This window comes from Anarrhichthys ocellatus, unplaced genomic scaffold (genome assembly GCF_004355925.1).
Source record: "Anarrhichthys ocellatus isolate YVR2014 unplaced genomic scaffold, GSC_Weel_1.0 scaffold13, whole genome shotgun sequence".
Lineage (NCBI taxonomy): Eukaryota > Metazoa > Chordata > Actinopteri > Perciformes > Anarhichadidae > Anarrhichthys > Anarrhichthys ocellatus.
The window spans coordinates 3,380,109-3,406,247 of record NW_022280043.1 but is presented as its reverse complement, the minus strand read 5'-3'; the positions used below and the strand labels follow the sequence as shown (position 1 = coordinate 3,406,247).

At 46.1% G+C, this 26,139-nt stretch overlaps 4 protein-coding genes across 5 annotated transcripts; 3 read left to right on the top strand and 1 right to left on the bottom strand.

Moving 5' to 3' along the window:
- Nucleotides 1-21: 21 nt before the first annotated feature.
- virma (vir like m6A methyltransferase associated) lies at nucleotides 22-10,728 on the top strand. The gene is made up of 25 exons (XM_031853057.1): nucleotides 22-26; nucleotides 246-294; nucleotides 384-546; nucleotides 647-766; nucleotides 1,568-1,783; nucleotides 2,282-3,012; nucleotides 3,151-3,288; nucleotides 3,391-3,617; nucleotides 3,696-4,223; nucleotides 4,326-4,480; nucleotides 4,578-4,660; nucleotides 5,186-5,279; nucleotides 5,775-6,163; nucleotides 6,245-6,400; nucleotides 6,496-6,731; nucleotides 6,824-7,073; nucleotides 7,160-7,377; nucleotides 7,508-7,640; nucleotides 8,010-8,150; nucleotides 8,243-8,397; nucleotides 8,553-8,649; nucleotides 8,878-9,041; nucleotides 9,155-9,504; nucleotides 10,069-10,215; nucleotides 10,329-10,728. Exons 1-25 carry the CDS (start codon nucleotides 22-24, stop codon nucleotides 10,544-10,546), a joined length of 5,163 nt encoding a protein of 1,720 aa, XP_031708917.1. The 3' UTR covers nucleotides 10,547-10,728.
- Nucleotides 10,729-11,394: 666 nt separating this feature from the next.
- rnf41l (ring finger protein 41, like) lies at nucleotides 11,395-14,532 on the bottom strand. The gene is made up of 6 exons (XM_031853618.1): nucleotides 14,446-14,532; nucleotides 14,133-14,339; nucleotides 13,859-13,998; nucleotides 12,967-13,129; nucleotides 12,739-12,859; nucleotides 11,395-12,119 (listed from the first exon to the last, which is right to left on the bottom strand). Exons 2-6 carry the CDS (start codon nucleotides 14,336-14,338, stop codon nucleotides 11,715-11,717), a joined length of 1,035 nt encoding a protein of 344 aa, XP_031709478.1. The 5' UTR covers nucleotide 14,339; nucleotides 14,446-14,532; the 3' UTR covers nucleotides 11,395-11,714.
- A 1,401-nt stretch (nucleotides 14,533-15,933) lies between these two features.
- Nucleotides 15,934-26,133, top strand: rad54b (RAD54 homolog B). Of its 2 annotated transcripts, XM_031853595.1 has the most exons (16): nucleotides 15,934-16,031; nucleotides 16,651-16,829; nucleotides 17,050-17,245; nucleotides 22,214-22,405; nucleotides 22,523-22,822; nucleotides 22,932-23,094; nucleotides 23,192-23,417; nucleotides 23,510-23,596; nucleotides 23,687-23,807; nucleotides 23,934-24,073; nucleotides 24,172-24,462; nucleotides 24,649-24,812; nucleotides 24,951-25,212; nucleotides 25,370-25,436; nucleotides 25,541-25,738; nucleotides 25,831-26,133. In XM_031853595.1, exons 2-16 carry the CDS (start codon nucleotides 16,683-16,685, stop codon nucleotides 26,049-26,051), a joined length of 2,775 nt encoding a protein of 924 aa, XP_031709455.1. In that variant the 5' UTR covers nucleotides 15,934-16,031; nucleotides 16,651-16,682; the 3' UTR covers nucleotides 26,052-26,133. The 2 variants fall into 2 exon arrangements, with proteins under 2 accessions (XP_031709455.1, XP_031709454.1); XM_031853594.1 differs by lacking the exon at nucleotides 15,934-16,031 and having other exon boundaries at nucleotides 16,342-16,829.
- On the top strand, nucleotides 18,986-22,238 carry LOC116386966 (fibrinogen silencer-binding protein). Its single transcript, XM_031853614.1, has 2 exons — nucleotides 18,986-19,708; nucleotides 20,461-22,238. The coding sequence occupies exons 1-2, from the start codon at nucleotides 19,302-19,304 to the stop codon at nucleotides 21,032-21,034; spliced, it is 981 nt and encodes a 326-aa protein (XP_031709474.1). The 5' UTR covers nucleotides 18,986-19,301; the 3' UTR covers nucleotides 21,035-22,238.
- Nucleotides 26,134-26,139: the final 6 nt, after the last annotated feature.

Below are 26,139 nucleotides of genomic sequence, written 5' to 3'. Positions count from 1 at the left end.
TATATATATACACATATATAGATGGGGCATGATCGGAGTGCTCTTTAATCATAATTATGCAGCAATATTGTGCTATTTTTTAAAGAAATGTATCAGATTGCTGCTAAACCTTATTTAAATCTCATGCTATTTTCAAACACAAAAATGTCCGAGATGATGAACAAGCGTACGCTAGTTCAGGAATTTCCCTTTGTGAATATTTGCACTAATGTTTGAATCTTCCCTGTGTTGCTTTCTGCCGTCAGTCTGGAATATGACGAGAACAAGTCAATCGTGTTCAGACCCAGTGGAAAGGTAAACGGTCGTCCACAAACAAGATCATTTGTATTTTTCTTCTTTTGATTTGTGAATAACTAAATGGCTTTTTTTTTTTTGGCATGCAGGTGAACACAGACGGCCTGGTGCTGCGCGGCTGGTACACCAGTCTGACTATAGCAGTGTACGGGACAGCAGAGCGCTCCCATGGACATGACCAGTCCTCACCCCCCCCTCCTCCACCCCCACCCCCCCAACAGACAAGCGGGCCCAAGCGGCTCATTAAACAAGGTAACTAACTGAAGCATCCAATGAACAGGTTATCTCTTATTTTCCCTAATTTGCTTGTTATGATGTCAATCTATTGTTTTTTTTTTGTTGGTTTTTTTAGAGTGGGAAAAAGACGAGCAGTACAATGGTAGCCCACCCAGACCAGCACCCAGAGGGCCTCGTACTCCACCTGGGCCTCCGCCCCCGGATGATGACGATGAAGAGCAGGTCCAAGTGACGGGTAAGAACTGCAAACATCCGTCACGTTCTGTCTGACGCTGTTGATCAAAGAGACACTGCCGTAGTTTAAGCATCTGTCAGGTTGATGCTTCTCATAATTAAATGTTGCATCAGTGTTTCTCCTTAATTCAAGGGAAAGAAAATTTCACATTAGTCACCCTGCAATCTCCTTGTCAGTGTCCAGTGTTTTTATTCTGTTACAACAGAGGCCGACTCCATTTTTAGCACCATATGATAAATTACCTTTTTATTGTTTTGGATGTTTTATCCCATTTGCTTCAATCTGTGTACTTTACACCAGAATTGGTTTAAAGTAAAGGTCATTTGTTTTTAATCAAATGTTTCCTAAATAGTCAGTTAAGTTCAGTACAATAAGAAAAGTAACATTATTCTCAGGTACCCGTGTTGCATGGTGTTATGGTTGTTAGTGTATTTGAAAACGCTGACTAAGTGTTCTTGTACAGGTAAAGGGTGCACCAAGTTCACTGTGTTGCGTTACATTTCCCAAGCAAGTCTCTGCATGCCGATTATCTCAATGAACTGAAAATAATGAAACAGTGGCTGCCTGCCAGGTGAGAAAACACATTTTTAAACAACTGTCACGCTCGGATAATGGCTGGCCTTCATGAAAAGTATAAGCATTCTGTTAAAACATGCAAAAACACAGGCGTTGAACCGTAAGCTGTTTTGCATTGGTAGGCCTCTACTTCTCTAGATAACGTGTAGTTTGCATGTTCGTATGTGCCCTGTGAGGATGTACGGTGACCTGTGTGCCCTCCGGTCTCCCTTGTGACATTTACAGTGGGCGTGGTCAAAGAGGAGCCGAGCGAGGGCCGCGACGACTACCTGGAGGCCGTGTCCCCCGAGAGATCGCTGCCTGCTGATGAACCGTACTCGGATGCGGAACCAGAGGAAGAAGGGGAAGAGGAGGAGGAGGAGGAGCAAGAGGAGGAAGAAGATGCACGGACTGAGGGGAGCGTTCCGGAAGAGGACGAAGAAGTGGAGGAGGAGGATGAGGGTGAGGACGAGGAAGAGGAGATGGAGGAAGGTATGGGGAGTTACTTTGTGAGAGTAGGATAGTCTGCAATCCCAAATGGATTGGCTGGCTGAGTGACAGTTGGGCAGAGTGTGAGCGCTCTGGCATGCTGCCTCCATCGACAACCGCTGGGTGCTCCAAACTCTCTGTGAGCCCGCCCCCAGGGCTACTCTGAGGGCTCATGATCAACATTCATAAGCTTGTCATGTGGAGGTCTACCTCACACATCCTCACAGCCATGGCTGATGTTTGTGCTGTAGTGACAGCCAGCATGTCAAACCTAACCCAGCATGTTTGGAGTGATGAAGCGAGAAGGTTTGTCGGTGTTAGTTTGTGTATGAGCAAGGGGAATCTGTAGTAGCCGCTGGCCTCCTCATTTTCATTAATTTCTACACACGCATTTTATGAACGGTTGAAGAGTCTCATGTATTTTGTCCATAATAGAGTCATTGTTGTCTTTCGTCTCTCCCGCCCTTCCAGGTGATGACGGCTATGAGCAGATCTCCAGCGATGAGGACGATCTGGATAACGGTAGCTTCAAGCTGCCCACCTTTGACATAGACTACACTCCTGAGGACCTGGCATCGGTCCCGCCCGTCCAGTACGACCCGTACGAGAGAGAACTCAGACCCCTGCTCTACTTCACCCCTCCGTACAAGACCCGCTTTGACACCCAGTTTGAGAAGGCCCGCTTGGAGGAACCCAGGGACCCCGGTGGAACAGAATCACCCGCAGGCGGAGAGGAGGCTGAGGCCGTGGTCCAGCTGAAAGAACTACTAACTAGTATTGGAGATGACAGAGACGCCCGCTGGGTCACGGCTCTGGAACAGGCACATGCACTCCTGGCCAAAGGGTTGGCTTATTTAATCAAACAAGGTGAGGGTGAGATGGAGGGATCTGTTGGAGTTTTAGTCAAATGGGCGCTCCAAGCTCTGAGTATGGAGATTGCTCTCACACAGCCCATTGCCCTTAATCTCAGACAGTTGAAAGCCGGTGCCAAGCTAGCATCACACCTTGCAGAGTGGCCCCAGGGCCTCTCGGTGCTGCTGCGCGAAGGGGCCCTGGGTGTGCTGCTGGAGTTGGTTCAAGCCGACCATGTCTCCTCCACACTGAAGCTGAATATCCTGAGAGCTCTGGGGGCTCTGACCAGCGCTCCTGCTGGCGCCGAGGCCTTCCTACGTACTGTAGAGTCAGAGAAGAGCGGCTATCAGGTGAGCATCACAAAGTATACAAACACCGTTTCATTATATACAGATTGTCCTTCTACATTTCTCTCGCAGGGATGCCAAATCTAGAGAATACGAATACAATGAAAATTCTTGATCTGACGTGCTGTATGTCTTTTATAGCGTTTAGTCCAGCTGTTCCTGCGTGAGGAAACAGTGAGGGTCATAACAGCTGGCAACACCATATTGCAGAAAAGCCACATGTATGAGATACTGGTCGACCTGCAACGTGCAGCAGCAGCATGGAGTGAACCCCAGCAGGTAGACACACACACACACACACACACACACACTCTCTCACACACATGTTACTGCCAAAGTCAAAGTACATTTTTCATGATTATCATGACATATCATTCTCAGGAGGAGATGGAGGATGCTGACATCCCTATGGAGGAGGAACCGTCACTAAGCTCCTCCCCTGTGAGCGAGGCAGAGCTCGATAGGCTGGCAGGGGTTTTGGAGGAGTTACATCACCTGCTAGAGACGGCCCCTTACTGCATGGTGCAGCCCCCTGGAAAAGCCTTCCCTACTACCGCTAGAATAACAGGACCACAGGAGAGGGACGATCCGTACCCAACACTGTACAGGTACACTTCACCTCAAACCTCACTATATAACGTCGAGTGTAGTTTGGATTTGTAATAACGCATTTTCTCCTTTCTCAGGTATATGCATGCGTGCCATTTCCTGGAGAGCACCGCGGCGGTGTTGTCTGCGGCTGCAGCGGCCGGTCACTTGGGGGTCACCCAAGCCGTTCGAGAGCTCCTGCGCTTCCTGTCGCTCACCCAGTCGGGTCTGCTCTTCCTTCTCGCCCAGCCCACTCCCACCAACCTGCTACTGCGTCTCCTGGCATCGGTGGCAGAAGCCGAGAGCGAGGAGACCACCTTCACGGGGGGAGACGGAGGCGTATCGGGGCCAGGGTTCGGCGACGAGGGCTTCGGCATTTGGCTGATGCAGGCGCTGCACGCTCTGCAGGGCGTGTCGGAGCTCATGAGCCACGTGGCTGCAGGAGGAGACGGAGGAGCCGGGCTAGAGGAAGGGGACAATGCGGAGGTGCTGGGAATGCTCCACGCACTCTACCTGATGACCTTCACGCAGACTGGTCGCAGCGCCGTGGCCCACATCCTCAGCCTGGACAACAACCTGTCGTGTCTGGTCACTCTGCTCCAGCACCACAGCAAGGACGGACAGGGGTACAGCTGGCTTCTCCTTCTTCTTGTGTCTCTTTCTGTGTGACTTCAGGCGCCTGTGTGTTGATGTACGAGTACTTCTCTTTGTGTCTTCTTTTCTTTAAGTGAGGCCAAAGCTCGCAAAGCAGTGACATATAATTATGCCTGTATGCTGGTGTTACTGGTAGTGCAGAGCTCTAATGAGCTGCGGACGATGGAACAGTTTGCTGCGCCTCTACTCGCCATCGCCAAGGCTGATGACACCAATGCCAAGTTACAGGGTAAATGTTATCAGTGTTGCATGAAGCTATCATGACATATGTGACACTTTTTGTATTTTTTTGATTATTAATGTTTTGTTCTTCCTTTGTTCTTCAGAGCTTAGCAAGTGGCTTGAGCCTCTGGAAAAACTTCGCTTTGAGATTGGCAGCATTCCTACACTCATAGACTACATTAAACAGGTACGGGTCTCTACCTCTATATACGAACTGCTGAGCTAAAGCAACACTTCAATACACATTACCGACAGACAGTCCAATGATTTGTGTATAACATTTGATTCAGGGAGTCCATTCATTCTTTTAGTGAAGGAATCAAGGTCTCTGATTGTACCTGAACCCACAGGGACTCTCAGAGTCCAGGTTCATTAGTTTTATTTAATCAAGATTTATCAGAGGAAAACAGTACAATGTTGTCACCACTTATAACCAGGCCGGCTCATTCCGAAACCTGTGTAAGAGTGCAAACTTTATAAACAACAAAACTATTACAAAACAAGAAGTATGTCTTTAAGTCACACACTCAACGATATGTTTTTATCTAATTTTGTACATTAAAGCCACCAGAAATACAGTACATCTCTTTGGAATGCAGAGCTTCAACAACTGAACTGCTCAAACATATTCCTGCTGTGTAGCATATTTAAGGCTTTATGCAAATAACAGCGCTATAGGTCATTTTAAATGTGTGTCTTCTCTTGACTTCAGAATCTGGAAAATGTGTTGACTGCTGAGGGAACTGGACTCGTCACTGCTCTCAAGGTCCTTTGTCACATCGCCTGCCCCCCACCTGCTGTGGAGGGTAAACACACCAAACATGATTTTTCACTCTTTCGGTGGTTACATCATCTTCTTACAAGTTGTTGTAAAGAAAACAATATATATATATATATATATATTATTAAAGATGCAGGCCTTTTCCTTCAAGCAAACAGAAGTTATTTAGCGGTGTCCTTGAGGTTTTACAAAGCCTGTTGAATGGATGTCTTTTCCCATTTTTTTTTTTTTAAGTATTTTAAATCCTGTATTGTTTGCATCCATGTTTACTCGCTTGCAGTCGTCCCTTTCTCTGCCGTTGCTGGCACATTACTGCATTCCTTGGCACATTATTGCCTCCTATAGATTAGTGGACGAGTGAGGGACCATTAGCAGCAATGTGTACTACTAGCTACTACTGGGTCAAACACTCCACACGGTATCTTTAAGATGCAAAGCTGGTTACCGTGTTCATTGATGTCCACTGCAACAGTTACAGAAGAGACAGCTGTTCCTCACAGTGTTTTCCTCCTTTCCACAGGTCAGCAGAGGGATCTTAAGTGGAGTCTTGCAGGGGTCCAGCTGTTTTCCGGCGAGGGTCTGGATATGTGCGTGCGTGTTTTACAGAAGCTGTGCAGCCTGTTGCTGCAGCCGTGGCGCGTGCACGGACACATGGGCCCCACGCCGCAGCGCTGCATGATCCTCAGCATATGCATCGGCACACTCCGATTGCTGCGCACCATGCTGATGGAGCTGCTGCGAGGGGGAGCGTTCCAATTCAGGGACACTCGCGTGGCCAGCGTGTTGGTGACGCTCCACATGATAGTCTGCTCCATCCCCGCGTCCGGACGCCTAGAAGGAGAGGAGACTAGAGTGCAGGCGCTCATCGTTGATGTGCTGCTCACCTTCACGCAGGGTGTTAATGAAGAGGTGGGTGAACGAGATAAACGTATGTTTAGTTTAGCCAAGAAATATGGTGCAAAAAGTCTCAATTTGTGGGTTTTGTTGTAGGTGACTCATACAGAAGAGACGCTGGCCAGTAACACGTGGTCTCTGATGCTGAAGGAGGTTCTGGGCTCACTGCTGAAAGCTCCCGAAGGTGTGTTCTCTGGTTTGACGTTGCTCTCTGAGCTCCTGCCTCTTCCACTGCCAATGCAGAGCACTCAGGTAACTCATCCTATCCTACTGGTCGCCCATCTGTCCCGCACTTAATTCTGATGGATTGAAAATGATAAAACATGAATTGATCTTTGTCTCTGAAGGTGATATCAGTCCAAGATGTGGCTGTAGCCTTAAACACGAGGAAGCTGTGGAGCATGCACATACGGGCGCAGTGGAAAGTGCTTTCCGAGGCGCTGAGGTGCGTGTGCGCCACCAGCTGCCCTCCTTTCCTGGCCATGCTGAGGAGAATGTGTGTGCAGCTGGCGGATCTGTCGTCGCCCACCGCACTACTCATCAAGAAGACCCTGCTGGAGCTGCTGCTGGAGGAGCTGCAGCCGTGAGTGACAAACGCACACACACACACACAAGCAGTTGTTTGTGTTTATGCTCTGAATTGTATTTTAAGTGTATGCGATGTGTTCACTGCAGGGCGGAGGGGAAAACTGTGTGCTGGGGCCAGGTCCTGCGTCTGCTTTCTTTGATGGATGCGCTGGTGTCGCAGAAAGCTTGCAAGAGCGCAGCGCTTCACCTTCTGTCCGGGTCCGTGTCTGGAGATGAACAACTGGCCGATGTGTTCCCCTTGCTGCTGTCTCTGTTGGTTCCTCCAGCTGACCACTCCCTACAGCAGCAGCAATGCAGCGAACTAATGGGGACAATATTACTGTCACTGTGTGACCAGGTAAGCAGTACATGAAGGTAAAGTGCAAATGTAAACAAGTCCTTACAGGGAAAAAAAGGCAAAATCTGAATCTCCATCTTCACCAGGACATTTCTCTGGTGGTTTCTCCGCCCGGTGAGAGCTGTGTGTCAGAGGCTGAGCAGCTGGCCAATTCACTTCCAGGGCGGGAGATGATGCCGTTGGTGTGCAACGCCTTGTTGGAGGTTTTGGGGAATTCAGAGAGCAGCGTCCCACTCCTCCTCACCTGTATCAGGACTTTGACATTCCTCACCGAGCACGATTATGGACTCTACCACCTCAAAGTGTAAATGACAACTTCTTGTTTCTTGGCATAACCACTGTCTTTCTTTACAACCTCTTCTCTTTCTACCTGGCATAGCGTCCCCTTCTCAGTCAAACACCAGTTTGACTGAGTCACTTCATCTTTGTTTCAGAGGTCTGAAGAAGTATAGTCCTGGTCTATGCTCCATGTTGAAGAGATTGGTGTTGAACTTCAACAAGGACTCAGCAGATCTGCTGTCGGCTCTTCTTGACTTCCTGAGACAGATCCTCAACACAGAAACAATGGTCAGTACCTGTTTTTTTTTTAAGTTTTCATGCTTACTTTGGTTCGATCCTCGACTGGGACGTGTCGGGTGTCGTAGTGTCCCTGAGCAAGACACTGAACCCCTGGCGGGAGCCTGTCATTGGCAGCCCACTGCTCCCTATATACAGGGATGGGTCAAATGCAGAAGTCAAATTTCGTGTATGTGTAATACAATAAAAAGGGTTTCTATTTTCTTACAGTTATCATGAAAAAACCATTACGTCTGAATTCGTAGGCACGTTAGAGGTGCGTCTAAACGACTAATTGTGCAGGACTTTGCATCTCTTGCAGAGTTGAACGTAGTATGTGATAGTTGGATTTTATAGTTGGATCTCTCTCTTGTAATCCAGTGTGTAGATGAGGCCCCGGGGTCCGGCGAGGAGTCTGTCTTCGCTCCTCCACGGCTGCTAACGGGCTCTGAGATGAAAGCTCTGCTGCAGTGGGAGATGTCCGAATCCCATCCGCTCCCGACTTTAGAGAAACAGATTACGGTACAATTCATACACTTTGTGTATCATTTTTGAAAAGTCTGTGTTGATGCTGCCTTGGTATTTAACTAACTCTGTAACTCTTGTGTCTGTAGAAACTATGTAAGGAAGATGATTCATTGGAGACGATGTTAGAGACCGTGGTTGTTCTGAGGCAGACGCTGGAGACGGCCACAGACGCACCTCCTGTAGCCGACTCTGAGCCCACTCTGCCAGCACCCGAGGCGCTCGCGGCCCAGTTTAATCACAGGTACATATGTCAAGTCATCAATCACAGGGAGGCACTCACCATCCCAGCCAACCTGTCACAGATGATGCACTTGTGCATCACTTTTGTTCAAAGTGAGAAGAAACAACTGGATGTGATCAAAGGCGTATCATTCCTCTGTACGTTGTTCTCTGTAGGACGGTGTTCCTCCTGTCAGAAGCTCTGGATGAGCAGCTGAAGACTCTGTGGTTCTCCCCGTTCCAGACTGATGACATTGAAGCAGACATTGATATGGTACGTGTTTACATGCTCTTTCATCACACTGTGGCAAAAACTAGAATTCAGATTTGTTTTTGCTGAATTCTCTTATTTTCTCTTCAATGCATTGTAAATCTTACAAAATCCAAATAATGAATAATAAGTGTCTTTCTTGACCATGTACAGTTATGAAGGCCTGTGTCTGTCTGCCTGTGGATGGACAGTATGTCTGTAATTGCCACTTTGTGTGTGTGTGTGTTGCAGGTGAAGGTGGATCTGGTGGGTCTGGCTCAGGAGTGTTGTCCAGAACTGGACCTGAAGGCAGAGCTGGAGCGCTCCTTCATGTCTGAGCCCTCCTCTCCCGGTGACAGCAAGGCTCCAAAAAGCTTCCGACTGGGCAAACACAAGCATGAGACGTTCATTACAAGGTGCAGTTCCAGTGTTTTTTTTACATTTGTTCTGTATTCATTGCAGAGAACTAACATCTTGATTCTTGTTTTAATCAACCGACTGAATGTTCACCTCGTGCTCATCTCTGCAGCGGTAAATCCGACTACATTGAGCCTGCTAAGAGAGCCCACATCATGGCTGCTCCTCGCGGCCGCGGAGGTCGAGGAGGCTTTGGACAGAATCTCTGCCGACCCCACGATATCTTCCGCCAGCGCAAACAGAACACCTCCCGTCCTCCCAGCATGCATGTTGATGACTTTGTGGCGGCGGAGTTTAAAGACATTACCACGCCTCTTGGACTTTTGCCTCCTAAACGGCCCCCCAAGAGCTCCCCTAAACCCCCCACCAGAGGACTGTTCACTGGTAACAGAGGCAGAGGCGCCTTCCACAGCCAGACTCGCTTTTTCACTCCCCCACAACCTAAAGGTGTACTGCTGTCAGGTACGTACACACAGACACTCCACCCTGTTGAGTCACAGGTTTCTTGTGTTCACTTGATAAGACCTGTGTTTATGGTCCTCCAGGTTAGTGTAGTTTCAGCTTATGTCAATACATTATATGTATAAATAATGCTCAGATTGTCTCTGTTGTTGATGAATACCATTACTAGTGCAACTCAAACATGTGACGGCACGGATAATATCACAAAAAACTAAAAATGATCTAATAATTGGTTCTCTTTAGTTTTGGTGGCAGAGAACATGCCATTCATCTTTGTGTTACTACTAAATGTTACAATTCATTGGCTGTATAATATTTGCCCAGATAGTACACTAACATTAGTATACAATGTATTTTTTACACTATTTATGTGCGAACGATAACTGAGCAAACTCAGCATGAGATGAGATGAAACCTCTGAAAAAAAGCTAGTTAGTGAACCTTGAGTTAAGATGGTGTAAACAGTGTGTAGTTGTAGTAGTAGTATTGAATTTGGGCACACTGCAGTTCAGAGCCACCTATTGGCCGACAGAGGGAGCTAATTGCTGTATTTTGGTGCTGTAGGTAACTACACTCGCAGAGACGGAGGCCGTGGTTCCTCGTGGAGTGGCCAAGTTCCAGCTATCACTCACAGAGGAACCTACAGTGAACCCCGCGGAGGCCAGAGCAACTTCACACGTGGACCGTTGCCCTCCAGACAACCCCCAGCAAGTATGAAGTGCAGACCAACACACGCTTTTTGTTGATTTATCTGAATTTCTAACAATGAACTTTAAAATTATGTGTTTTTTTTGTCTGTTTTTCCCTCCGTCTCTGTCTGTCAGGTGCATATCGGCTTGCCCCACGGGACAGACCCCAGAGGGGAAGAGGAGGCGCCGGGCTGTCTTGGCTCAGCGGGGGAGGAGGCGGTGGCAGCGCTGGAGGAGGAGGAGGTGGTGGAGGTGGTGGAGGAGGGGGGAGAGGATCTCAGGGGAGCAAATTCAGTGGTGGGGGAGGGAGTGGAGGTGGGAGGGGCAGACATGTTCGCTCCTTCACCAGGTAAACTCACCTGGGCAATGACTGCAGCCTCTCACGGCAACATACGGACCAATCAGGATATTATATACACAACCGTCTACATGGAAACATGGTGGATGATGTCGCAATGGCGTAAAGACTCTGTGTTGATGTTTTATGTTTTGTTATCATGAGTTGTATTCGGAGAATAAAGGTCATAGTAACTAAGCTTACACTTTTGATTTCAAGCAGACACCAGATGAACTGATGCAGACAGTAACTACGATCATCCATCAAACAAGCTTTCCTCAGAGAATAAAAAGCAACACTTGAACAAATGTTCCACTGAACATCACTAAAAGGACAAAATTACACCACGCTGAAGGTTCTTTGGGCGCATGACAAGAATTTAGTGTGAAAAGACTACAGTACAGCCTGAGGTGGCCATTTTAAAACAATCTTCAGGAATAGTTCCTTGTGTTTAAGGACTGAAAGTGGTAAGAAAGGTAGTATTTCTGAGACAGAAAGGGCCCCAAAATACATGCCTTTGCCAACTGCAACACTTCCTGGTACCCACACTAATGTCAGAGGTTATATTGTTCGTGCTGCCAAACGGTACGATACAGTATAACAAAAGCTACGCTAGCTGGCGTCCAAGATTTTGATTTGTATGCTTTGTTTTTCATACATGAGACTGACAAACTTATCAAAGATTACACATAGTTAGTGAAGAATGATTGCCAACATTTTAGGTCAAGTTAAAATACATTTAGAAGTTCTTGTTTAACAAAGTTTTTTTCAGGAACCATTTAACAAACCTTTTCTAACAGAAAATACTGCATCAGATGGATAACTAGAAATAAACTAGAAATAATTTGATCAAGAAAACTTAAAGTAACTTTTATTTAATTAAAACCTGAGGAATAAAAAATCCAAAAGACATTATCAATGATTTGTTTGTGCAGATCAGATCTGTGGTGAGTCTACAAAATGAATTATTGTCTAATGACTTTTACATAAGCCGACAGTCAAAAGACTCTTAGTTTGTAAAATTACACAAAAAGACATTTCAAACAAAACATATGGTTCATTCCAAAGCAGACTGTTTTTCTCTCATTCAACACCTAATTTACACACTGATTTGATTAAAAATAAATCTAAAACTCAATCCAAAAATAAAGATTTAATCCTAGTCTCTCACTGGTCCAGTCTACTCAGATGACCGTCACCTCCCGACTCTTCCTCTTGATGCAGTCCAGAGTCAGGCTCCTGGTCCCGCCCTTGCGCGTCCCGTCTCCCAGCTGAGGTGACGGAGGTGGACCAGATATATTTATAGCCTGAGCTGAATGCAGTGACAGACTGGAGGCGTGTAAAGACGCCTCCCTCTGCTTGTGTCTTGTCTGCTCCGAGTGCAGCTCCCGCCCAGATGTTTGCAGAGCTCCCTGGTGCTGGTCCCTGGATGTCTGCTCAACCGGATGCAGACTCCTGGTTGGCTGCATGTCTCTGAGGAGCTCCAACAGTTCCCTCTTCTCCAGCTCCGCCTCTGCCAGCTCCTGTCTTCTCAGGCGCTCTGCTCCTAACAAGGCTCGCATGTCACACATCACACAGGACAGCTGACCCTGCACGGAGAGGACACGGGATCACTGAACATGCATCAACACGGTTCACGGCAACTGTCTGACTGATGTTAGGTCCTAAAAGTAGTTCCTCTTTAGAAAAATGGACCAAAATATAAGTACGACTGAAAACAGTTTGAGACGGACAGTGTAGATAATTCCACTTTAATGTTTTAAATGATTAAAGTCTATAAAAGTATGTGTAAAATATATATATATGTGTAAAATATATATATATATATATATATATATATAATTTATTTATTTATTTATTTAACAGTAACATTTCCCAGAAAACTGCCAATGAAGATTGTGATATGAACGTTTTTGTTTCTAATGTATTTTTTTTTACATTACGTACTAAAGCTAACAACTACAGTTATTTGTCCTCATACATAATGAGGTTATCTTATGTTTTATATGCTAAATCAAGTTCTGCAAAGAAGTACCTTGCCAATGGATGGAGTCAAGAAAGAAAGCACATATATGTGTTATTTAAATGTATTACAAAAGATGTATTTATATATTACTGTACTCACTACTAAGTGTCTTTTACTTCAGCCCTGTGGTTGTCACTTTAAAAATGGAGGTGTTAAATACAGGAGAAGGACTGACTGGTCACCTTGAGCTCCTCCACGTCATTCTTCAGCTGCGACTCTTTCTGCACCATGTGTCTCCTCTGAGAGTCCAGCCGAGACTCCATCTCTCGTCTCACCTCCTCCACCTTGCACAGCATCTCTGCCCTGCCGTAAATATTCAGTGAGACAAAGTTACGAACTAATGTAAACTAGAGCAATCATCCATTTTGATCAGGATTGAAGAGAGGGATGACATTTTCACAACCACACACCTGAGCATCTCCACTTCTGTGCGCAGCTCTGCTACACAGTTATGCTGTGATTGGTCAATGGAGAGGAGGGTGTGGCCACAGCCATTGTGACACTCCCTGCTGCGGAAGTTACATTCGGACAGGTGAGCCACCAAACCCCGCCTCTCCACCTGCAGAGAACAACCTAACGGGACACAGAAGGGTAGGCCTCACATGAAGCAACCTTGTACTCGATATGTAAGTGTATCTATCTCTCAAAAGAAACATTTTACTAAAGTAAATTTGGTTTGCAGAAATAGCTTTAAATAACAAAGCCACAGTAGTACACACATGAGTTGAAACGGTAACATTTCTCAAGTAGAAGTGCAGTCACTAAGTTACTTATACACACATTTTTCCCGTCCCTGAACATTTAGACCATCCCAAATTGTATACTGCACTCTCATCTTTAAATCAAGTTCAAAAACTTCTCACAGATCACAGCAGTCATAGACATATTAAATGTTGTGTAAAACTATGTTGCTGATGTGCCTGTAGTACTTAACACTGCAAAAAGCCACACTGCATGCACACACCCTGTAACTATACCTACCACAATGGTAACATACGTACTCTCCACCTGCCAATGACAGGTCACAGACACATTGTGAGCACAAGAGCACACGCTTGTATATACATACACATGTTTAAATTGCTCATTAAAGAGTGATGGAAAGTTGACCCTGAATGCACTCTTTGTGAGGTCTGTGGGAGCTGAATAAGTCCCATAGGTGCACTATGAGCCACCTGTTGCACCCACAGGTGTCACGTTACCTTTATATACCACACATCCACAATGATAACCATTTAATTACCGTACAAACACTACTGATAAACATGACAAATGACACATCACGTGAGCTCTGTTTCATACCTGTGTTAGAGCAGGAGATGAAGGCAAACTCACACTCATCCTCGTGTGTGTGCAGGCTCTCCAGGGAGCAGACCACCTCACAACCCTGCCCCGCATTCACACAAAGTATCTGCAGGCGGTTCAGGTCATTACGCATGTACCTGTCATTTAAAAAACAGCATCAGAGACATGAGGGTTGGGCACAGAGAGCAGTAGACATGTGTGACCCTACTGGATAGTTGTGAAAACTTTAGAATAAATGAAGAGATCATAAAAGACACATGCAGAGACAGACCTGTACAGTGGTTTGAGACTGCCCACGTCCAGTGGAAGTCTGTCCTCAGGACAGGAGTGGTGATGGACCAGCCAGCTGCTGATGCAGGCGCTGCAGTAGGCATGTTCGCAGGGTGCCTGGAGGGGCCGCTGCAACACGTCTCGACACACACAGCACAGAAGACCCTCATTCACATAGCCCACAAACCGCTCCAGATCATAGCCCATCCTACAACCACACAGTCAGATTATACAAACATGAGAACCACATAGTGTTGTCTCATTTGTTTCTTCTTTTTTGTATTGTTGTCTTTAACAATAATGCTCCCTCCTACCTGACAAAATAACTTCATCCACCTGTTTCTTCTTCTTCCTTTCTGTTGATGTCCACTTCACTTGTTCCTCCACAGGTGACCTTCCATCTTACCTCTGAACTACTACTGTGGTCTTTCCTTCCTCATGCTCTCTCTTGACTTGTTGCCCCATCAAGGTGAGGGTCTCCTTTCCTTGAAAGCCCTCCCCTACCCTTGGGAGTGCGTCTCCATGGAGAGGTATCCCAGACAACCGCGGTTCAGGTTCACATGCAGGCAGCTGTCAGACAAGATCAGATCAAAGAGACAGAATTACAGGAGAACCCCGAGACACACCCCAAAAAAATAGATGCATTCTGTAGTAGTGTGTTTTCCTCACTGCCTCAGCGATAAAGCTAAAGATTGTGGTGCCTTCAGAGATTACCGCTGTCCTTCAACTGTTTCTGTCTCTGTTAATGACCCATCCTATCCTAGGTTTCTCTCTCGCTCTCTGGATGTGGGATTAACATGGATTACACTCTCTCTCTCTCCCTGATTGGATTACAGAATGTCAGATGACACTATACTGTCAGACCACAGAAATCAAAGAGCAATCTAAACAACTGGACTCATCCCAGTCCTGTTATTTTCTATGAACTTCAATGAACTCAGTTGTGAAAGAAGTATTCAGACGCGACAGCAGTAAATAAATAAAAGAGCACGTGTGTCCTTGTGTGTGTCTGTGTGTGTATATGAGTGTGTGAGAGAGGTACTTTAAAAATATATATATTTTGTGTATCAAAAGTTAAAGTATCTTGCACCATAGTGTAAAACTGATAAAATACATTGTTTAATACTGTTTTGAATGCTCGTTATTTTTTGATATATATCAAATAAATGTAATGGAGAAAATGTGTAAGCATACATTCAAATACTTAAATAAAGTATAAGTTTCTCATAATAAGGTTTTTTTCACAGCACCCATTTTTACATGTCGTTGCAGAGTAAACGCAGGTGTAATTAATAATATTAATTATGGCCCTGTTCCTTATAGTTGGCCCAGGGCTCTGGTATAGTGCATGCTGGCTCACACAATCAACAGAATCTCTCCATAATTATTATTAACACATGTGTTTACTCTGTACTTAAGCACATGCAATTGAGTAAGTGTACTTTCACCAACACTGTTCATTGAAAAAAAATTATTATATATATATAAATTAATATGATCAAAAGTATCACATCTAATAATCATATGTAAAACCTCACCAACGTCTAAATGTTTCACGATTTTATTGTCCTTCTCATATTATTAAAGTAGTAAAGTGAGGTCACCACAGTAGGGTACTAGGTGTGCTCGATTAACAGCTCAGAGATTGACGGGGTGCGGGAGTTCAGTGGGGATGTGAAAGGGAAACTACTATGGTGTTAAAATCAAGTGCACCCTACTCGTTCTGACCACGCCCACTGCCGGGTTTCAACCAATCACGTTCTTCAAATCATTCAGCGGGAGAACCCGAACAAAATCGAGAGTTAAAGGAACAAAATACAACACGAATTATTTTTTTTGGGCAGATTTCAGTGACATGTTGTGACCTTAAATGTTCTTATCAAGCTTTTAGTTCACCCAGGTATGTATGACACGTTATCAAACATGACATGTAACGTTACACCACCGTGTCAGCGGTGTGTTGACGCTAGCGAGTTAGCTAGCGTGCTAACATGAAACACTGATGCAACAAGTTAATGTAGCTAACCGCTAGAGATTAACGTGTAACTGTCATTTCCTTGTCTTAACAGCGACAAAACATGTACTGAATATGTTGATAACATGTTCACTTAACGTTATGTGTCCATCACATGGTGTCTTCATATAACCTTACCTAACAAAGTCACTTCATGAATGTGGGGAGGCTGTGTTCGGGAGGATGCAGCTAAGACATTTATTGTATATTATCATGAAATATGATTTATTTATCGTCTATCAAAGCTTTAATCAATTAGTTTTTCATGAAATAGTATTAAGTATAATACGGTCTGTATTGTCTGGTGCCTAAGCTGGTCTAAATGTATACACTAGTAGTGGTTGTGAGTGAACCTTCCTGTTGTGGACAACACTGAACTACTAAAGAAGACTTTGAGTTATGTGGGGATGAACCATGAAGACAGTGAAACTCATCTCACTCACACATTTGCTATGAAAGTTTCCAGTATTAATGATTGTGTTTATTAATGTATTTCTGTCTTCAGGATATAGATCATTGAGGGTTGCCAGTTGCAAAATGCGCCGCTCAGGAGCTCCGAGCCAGCTCTTGGGTAATGCTGTGAAGAAGCCCCGCTTTGTGCCCCCTGGAGCATCTACTTCCTGTCTCGTGGCTGAATCCAAGCCCCTTACCCCTAAACTTGGTTTAGGCAATGCCCTGGAAAAGTTAAATTATTCACAACATTTAAGGCTCTGAACACCCACACAGGTGTTTTCAGTTAGAGTACCGAGGGACCCTAGTGTAGGTACACCAACACAGGTGTTGGTGTACCTACACTAGGGTCCCTCGGTACTCTTTTGGTTCCCTTCGTCGTTGTTCGTTATCCAGCGTTGTTTCAAACCTCCTCAGGTTGTGACTCGTCTTTTCTCTTCTTCTCATCTTGCAGGTCCAGAGGAGTCTAGCAGCACCAGCTCAGAGTAAAACAGTGTGTGATGTTCAGCCCAAAGCTACCCAGCCTGCTCCAGCCTTGTCGAGGGCTCTGGCTCGTGTTCTCAGTGCAGCGGAGAGTAAGGAAAATGAGGCCGAGTCAGAACATCCCGACAACGGCTCAGAAGAGCACACGGAAGACAACAGACCTGCAGGTAAGACGCAAACGTGTTTATCTGGGACGGTACCTGGTATCGGCAAGAATAGTTATGTGGAGATTGTGCAACAAAACCACTTTGATTCAGTTACAGGATACAAAAAACATTAGTTTTGATTTCGTGATGTTGGGACCAAACAAAAGTTTGTTCATATCTTCTATTTCGGTGTATATATTTATTCATACATGTTTTATTACTGCTTTTAGGTTGTTCAAAATTAATGTGTACTTAAAATGCTCAAAATATACCCCAATATATATAATATAACACAAGTTAATTAAAACATTTGACTCACACTCTTTTCTCTATGATATTTATAAGTCTTCAGTCTATTAAAAAAAGTCATATTATAATAGTTCTAGCAGTGTTGACATGATGCTTATAATGCATGTTTGCTCAGTTTTTTGCTGATATATTAAATTCATGATGCAGTTGGTCGAGGATATAGTAATAACTTTGATTTAGACCTATTGATCAGGACCCCAATATAGTACTTGATGTACTTAAATGCACCTTGTAGTACCTACTTCATTATTACACGCGTTATCGGACATAGTCCGCTATAATAAAGACTTTATAAACAGTCTGTCTGGAAGGCTGCAAATCACTGCACTCCATGTTGAGTAACAGATTCAGAGATATGACAGTTGGCTTCACAAATTGTCTGCATGTGCACTAGTTTAATCAGTCCACTGATGGACAACAATGTAAAAAATGTGCACATGCAGCTAGACTTCTTGGTTTTTGGTTCAGACGCCTTTTTTTTTTTTTACTGAAAGCTTAAACACAAAACCCCTGCCCACGAGTTCACTCCGTTTGTTTTCATTCAGAAATCCATTGTTAACACATCACCTACATTTATAACAACAATACAGAATCCATGCTTTGTACTTGATTTGACAACACAATTATGATCAAGCAATTTCATAATTCAGCAGTTGTGCTTCAGTTTAATGTCCCTCGTGTCTCTTTTTTTATTTATTTATTTAAACCATAATAAACCGCGTGACGCCGCCTTAATAATTGCGCGCTCTCTTGCTCTGCAGCAGCCGACTGTCCAGTCTATGTGGCTAATAATACGACACACCGGCGATGGACGTTAAACCAGGCGGGCTGAGGCTGAGTGACAGCAGGTCCAGCATTATGCAAATGAGCGAGGTAGTGCCGCGGCACATTAGGACTGTGCTCAGGATCAGTGTGCCACCGCTCGCGCTCCTCTTCTCGAGAGCAACTAGTGCCGCTGTTTTACAACCGAAACACACGCGGCTCACTCTGCGTTTGCATGGTTCGGTTTCCACACGCGCCCCGAACACGCGTTTCGTCGCGTGGACCCGCATGTCTGGTTTATTTTCTGCACAAAAGGTATAAACTGCCTCTGCCTTCGCGGGCACGCGCAGCGCGCTCACAAACCCCTCCCCCCACTCGGTTAGTTAAGCCAGCGCTATATCAAAACGTCACTTCACTCCAGGAAAATAGACCCCTGACCCTAATAACCTGTTACACATTGTTTAAAAACTGTTTTCCCCGTTTGTGTAGAGCACAGTGCCGCTGCTGCCGTCTATGTGTTATGATATAGAGGCAGTGTGTGGCTCTGTGCTGTGCTTGGTTTGGGGTTTAGAGAGACCGAGCTGTAAGTAGGTCGGGCTGGGCTTAAGCGGCTTAGCTACGTCAGCCTAAGCTGGGAGGAATTCATCCAAAGCCCTCCGCGGTAGGCGGGGGCCTAAACGAGGCTGGCCTAGTTAAGCCTGATTCTTATTGTGTGCAGCACAGCCTGTTTTTGTTGTGCAACGTGGCTGAGGGAGAACCAAGGAGTGGTGTATGAATCCATGCACATGTTAGACATAGTTTATGTTTGATTTATAAGAAGAATAGAAGGAACATGGGAAATGTATGGGAGTAAGACCGGTGTTGGCTTCATCACCGTGGACCAAGAGAAGCCAGCAGCAGGGACAAAAAGAAGACAGGTGGGAAGAGTGAGGAGCCTTAGTATTGAGTGTGGCTGCTGAACAGCCATAGGCCTGACTCGATCTGTGTGAGTCGGCTATGCTATAAGATGGCATCCAGCTCTGTGTTCCTGTCTAGTATGGTGGGTAAAGCTCGCTCCTCCAACTTCACCCTCTCTGAGAAGCTGGACCTGTTGAAGCTGGTCCGTCCTCACATCCGCATCCTGGAGGAGCACACCAACAAGCACGCAGTCATCGTGGACAAGAACAAGTGCTGGGACACCGTGGCTGAGCAATACAACGGCTTGGGAGGGGACCGACCCCATCGCACCGCTCAGGGCCTCAGGACCCTCTACAAGAGGCTGAAGGAGTCGGCCAAGCAGGAAGTGATGCAGCGGAGACACGCCCAGCCAGAGTACAGAGCGAGCATCTCTGAGCCAACCAGGAGAATCATGGAGATGATCCCTCACCTGTTTCACCACGTGCCCATCCATGAAAAGGACCAGGCACTTCGCAGGTACAGTGTGACATGCACCTACGAGCATAGACGCACAGAAGGGATAACGCGACAGTTAGGGGAGAGTTTAACGAGCACATACATCATTAACAGTATGTAGTCACAATACTGATTCAACAGTTAGAAGAGGAGGAGGAGGAGGAGGAGGAGGAGGGAGGGGCTGAACTCAAGGCTTCAAAGCCCGATTAGATTACACATATCGTCAGGCCAAAAAGGAAAATACAGTTTGTCCTTCTGTTTGTTTTTTTACAGGCGACAAACTACTCTTCAGTAGTTTGCTCAGGTAGTTTTGGGTGAATCATAGTGTAATACAGATCAACAATTGGACCCCAAAGTAATTTTTAGAACCTGGTTCATGTTTTTAGTGCTAAAGAAATTAAGGAAAATGAGGCCAAGGCAGATTATAGTCATTAGTTCGGGAGAGTACATAGAAGACAACAAAGCCTTAAAATTGTTTGTCATTTTAGTGTAAGAAATATAAATACCTAAGAATCCCTTTCCCAAATATTTTAACTATTCATAATTCTATAAATCGGCAAGGAAATAATATTATCTGTGAGGCTGTAACCAGCATAGTTTTTTTATTTTTACTTCGGTGAATCATTTAATTTCCTCTCGTCTACTCTTGGTCACCGGTCCTTTTGATTGATTACTTTAGTGTGTGTTCTCACCAACAGAACACAAAACAGACAGAATAAACATTGTTTAAGCGCTCCAGTCTCACTTATTTTTACCCTTTATTCCATTTTTAGATTAATATACAGCAAGCACAACTCTCCCGTCGAACATCCTGGCAGCAGCTCCTCTCTGGCTGGACTCCAGGATTACTCAGCAGCTGTCCCAAGTATCCCCCATGAGGTGGTACAGCTGGACCCTGAAGAGGATGTTAAACCACCGCCAAACCTCCCCATCCTCTCCGCACACACAGAACCAGGGCTGGACGGTGTCCAGGAGCGGGAGGAGGAGGAGGAGGAGGAGGACCAGGAGGACTTGGGCAGCATTCAGGATTTTGAAGCATCGCTGTCTCCCGTCCCCTCCTCCGTAAACATCGCCCTCTCCGCCTCGCCGCTGCCGTTAGGCCACGACCTCTACCCCAACGACATCTACCCTCACCACGAGCCCGACAGGTTTCGCCCTCTGCACCTTGCCAAAGAGGAGCACGAGATGGTGGTGGCCAATCACAGGAAGGTTGCCATATACCTGGAGGAGAAGAGGGAGGGGCTGAAGAGGAAACAGGACCTGGAGGAGGAACTGCTGAGAGCCAAGATCAAAGTGGAGAAACTAAAGGCTGCTCGCCTGAGAAACGGACTGCCAATTCCTCTATAAAGAGCACGAACGCGCACATCTGTGTCCAGCGTCAGACGGGGAGAGGCTCTGAGGACATTAAAGTGTGGAGGAGAAGCTGATCACACATCAGTTTCATGTTTGAGAACTTGAATTTCTTTTGGAAACATAGTGCCTCGTACAGACACTGAAAGCCTATTTGCATATAGCAGGATAAGGCGCGCTTGTGTTGCCATCAGTCTGTGTTTATACCTGTCCGTGTTATAAATGTATCGTTGTTACTCTTATTGACAGAACTGACCGTGTAAATGCTCTCATTACAAACACTGTGACTGGCCAAAGTAGATTAAGTAAATGTGAACGTCCAGCTATTTGGAGGGGAATGTCTGTAGTGATGAGTGGCTTGTACCACGATGGTGCTTCTCCTGCTTAGATGTACGACCAATATGCATCTATGGGAATTTTATTATAGTGTGGATGATCTTCCAGCATTTACTGTAATGATATACTGGAGTGTGAGAGTCTGCCCAGATCCCATCAGGGGGATTATTTGTGCTCTTTTAATTCTTTGTAAAAAAATAAATTTAAATTCAGTAAAAATCCGATGTGATAAACTAAAAAAAGCATTTCTTCTTCGTATTCATAGGTAAACAAACTAGGGCACTTAATCAAAGTACTGTAGGTGGGACATGTAGAAGAAGCGCTCCAATCGAACAGTTCCACTCTTATTGTGTAGAACTGAGAGATATTCCGATACCCGGGGTTGAAGCACAAGTCAAACTGTCGAAGGCCTTAATCACAAGATGCTCATGATTACAAATCCTGTTATTGAATTTACATGAAGTGTAAAAGTGTTAAAGTCTGATATTCACTCTGGTTGCTGGCAGATGTGGACTTTGTTTTTGCGATGTTATTGTTATTTAATGTATGTGACTACAACATTGATTGTATTTCAACGTTCGTATACGTGTGTATGTTTCTTTTACACTTTGTCCGTATGTTAACTTTTTTTCTATTAAAACAATAATTAAATTTGCTGTTTTTTGTGTATTAGATGTGAAACAGGCATCCACTCATGAACTCAGCTGAGGAAGATGGATTTTCTTTTTTCTTAAGTTCCTGGTATTTGTGTCGGCTCGGTGCAGCACTGACACTGCTGGTGAGGTACGTATTTGATATCTTTGGTGGTTTTTCACTATGTTGTATGTTTTTGTGTTGCAGGAGTGGATGGATACCCTCCGTTGACTGCAGGCTCAGACTCGGGCCGCAGCCAGGACGGAGTGCGTTACTTCAGTGTGATGTGGTGTAAAGCCAGCAAGAAGAAACACAAGCGCTGGGAGGGCGACGCGGTCCTGGTTACAAGAGGACGCACAGCCACACTGAAGGATATGGAGGGCAAGGACATTGGAAAGGGTGAGACGGAGACACCAGAATTTAATTTCAGAAGATGTATCAAAGTATTAAGGCTGTGAACACGATATACATCCTCATTGTGAGTTCATCGGTAATGCTTGTGCATGTTTTGTTTAGGAAGTGGCTACAAGGTGTCCGAGCTGGCCTCCCTGTCCGAGGGAGAGACCTTGATGATCGGAGGGAAGGAGGTGGAGGTGATGGGGCTCATATCTGCTGAGGACTTCGCCCGGGGCCGTTGCTTCCAAGAGGTCCAGGTAGAGAAAGAGGAGCCGCACACAGCGTCGGCTCCGCCTCCCTCTCGTAGCTTGGTGTCCAAACGTTTCTGCTCCCCAATGCTTTCGAGGAGAACTGATCCTCCTGGATCCAAACCGGAGGAGGAACAGACCTGCAGACCTCGCCATGACCCACTGGCTCCGGGTATGTAGACTAATATCACAAATTGTCATATTTCTGACCCTTTTTGGCATCTTTTGGTTTGTTTTTAGTTATGTGCACACTCCACTCAGGCTCTCTGGATCTGTTACAGGTGCACTGGTGATGCCTCGTCCCTCTGCCAATCACCAGTGGTCCAACAACAAGTCTGGGCTTCCTGTGGTCGATGTTGTTGTTGACCCGTTCCTGACTAATCATCTGCGACCGCACCAGAGAGATGGCCTTCTCTTTCTCTACGAGTGTGTCATGGGCTTGAGGTAATGGTAATCTTGTCACATGCTCTTTAAAGCCATCACAGCCATTGTTAGGATTCCTACTGACTCATATCGATGTGTTTCACTGTGTGCGCTTCAGAGCTGTGGGTCGCTATGGGGCTATCCTGGCTGACGAGATGGGTCTGGGGAAGACCCTCCAGAGCGTGGCACTGTCCTGGACGCTGCTTAAACAAGGGCCGTACGGTGGGAGAACAGTTACTAAGCGTGTCCTCGTGGTCACACCTGGCAGCCTCGTGCACAACTGGGCTGCAGAGTTTAACAAGTGGCTGGGCCGCGAGAGGATCAGCGTCTTCAGTGTGGATCAGGTGTGGAGAGGAGGGGGAATTCTGCTAAAGCAGCATAATTAATGTTAATGTATTAAGTCATTAATGGACATTCTTTGTTGACATGGGTGTAGGACCACAGGATAGAGCACTTCCTGGTCTCCCCTCTGCACAGCGTTCTTGTGATCAGCTATGAAATGCTGCTGCGCTGCCTGGAGCAGGTATTCTCACCTTCTGTCTCGCTGTCAAGTGTGCATGTTAGAAAAACAATCCCCATATGTCATCTCATTGCATTTTCTGATTCTTTTCAGGTTAAGAAAGTGGAGTTTGGTCTTGTGATTTGTGATGAGGGCCACAGATTGAAGAACAGCAGCATCAAAACGTCCTCGGCCCTCAGCAGCCTGAGCTGTAATCGCAGAGTCATACTCACAGGTGCTCATTCTGAAATACCGAGATGCAAAGCGTCTGATAGAAAGAGATGGGAAGTCTTTAAGGACTCTCTGACCGACAGTAACGTCTTGTACAGGTTTCATACTGAACTGTCTTTGTGTTTTGAAGGCACCCCGGTACAGAATGACCTGCAGGAGTTCTATGCTATCATAGAGTTTGTGAACCCGGGGATTCTCGGCTCGTCCACTGCGTACAGAAAAGTATACGAGGAGCCAATCCTACGCTCCAGACAGCCCTCCTGCTCAGAGGTAATGCTACCTCTCCTGCTTCTTTACTATGTAGTAACTTGTACATCGACAACTTCATCTGGCATTAAACCTGGTTTCGAATCTGTCTCTGCCAACAGGAGGAGAGCGTTTTGGGAGAAGAGCGGGCGGCAGAGCTCTCTCGCCTGACCGGCATGTTCATCCTGAGACGGACACAGGAGATCATCAACCGCTACCTGCCTCCTCGTCTCGACTGGACGTTGTTCTGTGAGGCGTCCCCTCTGCAGCGAGAGCTGTACGCGCATCTGCTCTGCCACCGAGTCTTCAGAGCCTGCCTTCAGGCCTCCACGCAAGCTCACACACACCTGGCCTGCATCACTGCCCTGAAGAAGCTCTGTAACCACCCTGGTCTGCTCTACTCCTCTGCCAAGGTTAAGATCTTTAGGGGAGTGAAACCTGCATCCAGCCTTTAGATAATGATCTTATTTGAGTGCCTTGTGTTGTTGTTTATTGAACTCAGACTGAGCATTCATGCTGTGGTCAAGGTAGTCTGCATTTATGTTGGTGTTTAGAGATTTACTACCAGTCCTAACTGAGCACTGTGTTATGTTTTGCAGAAAAAAGCAGACAGTGGTTCAGTGGAGAACTCTCTATACGAGGGCTTGGTTGAGCTCTTCCCAGAATCCTACTCTTCTAGTGGGTTTAACACTGCTGACTCTGGAAAGCTTCTGGTTCTGACGGATTTGCTGACTGCCATCAGACAACTCAGCCCTTCAGACAGGTGTGTGTGTGTGTGTGTGTGTGTGTGTGTGTGTGTGTGTGTGTGTGTGTGTGTGTGTGTGTGCGTGTGCGCGTGCGTGTGCATTGGCACGTGTATTTTTGTGCATATATACTGACAAAGCATGTGTTGCCCCCGCAGGGTGGTTGTAGTGTCCAACTATACTCAGACGCTTGACCTGCTCCAGGACTTTTGTGTACAAGTGGGCTACACCTTCTGCCGACTGGATGGACACACCCCCACCAACCAGAGGCAGCGGCTGGTTGATGGTTTTAACAGTCCCTACTCTCAGAACTTCCTGTTTCTGCTGAGCTCCAAAGCGGGTGGCGTGGGGCTTAATCTGGTGGGTGCCTCCCACCTGGTGCTGTATGATATTGACTGGAACCCTGCTAATGACATTCAGGTGAGACTCCCAGACAAATGAACCAAATGAACTGACCCACAGGTGTAAAATCACCCTCGGATTTCATCACACTTGTATACAGACATGACCACCAGATGGCGCTGTGCACATTTGAGTAATTCTCTCCTGCAACCTTCCCCCTCGGTGCTCTGTGCAGGCCATGGCTCGAGTGTGGAGAGATGGACAGAAGAAGACGGTGCACATCTACCGTCTCCTCACTGCAGGTCTGAAAACACAAAACACACACAATGAGCGAGAATATATCGAACAAATCCTGAACCGGTCTGATGTGACTCTTTCCGTCTGGGTGTGCGTTACTTCCTCACAGGCACCATTGAGGAGCGAATCTTCCAGAGACAGGTGTCCAAACAAGGGCTCTCTGGGACGGTGGTTGACCTGGGCAAAAGGGCGGAGCACACCAGCTTCTCCACCAGTGAGCTGCGAGATCTCTTCAGCCTGACTGACACGCTCTCTCTAACACACGACCTGCTGAACTGCAGCTGTAGCATGGACGGCTCAGTCCAGCGTAAGCACATGGGCGACGCACTTCACACACTGACACCAGGATTTGACTATTTGAGTATTTCAACTCGCTTTTTTGTCCTCCTCCGTCCTCAGCTGACTTGGAGGAAGAGGAGCAGGTTTCTGATAGGCCGTGCCAGCTCGGCCGTCAGGGTGACCGCAGAGGGGCTCAGCAGAAGCATCTCAGCATGTCCGAGCTGATGCAGTGGAGACATTTCTCTGGTGACGCGCACACCTTCTCAGACTCTTACCTTGATCACGCACGAAACCACGTCACCTTCGCCTTCCAGACCACCATCTCTCACACAGCGCCGTAAACAACCACACACTAGATTACACTCTAGATGTAGATGAATCACACACACACACACACACACACACACACACACACACACACACACACAC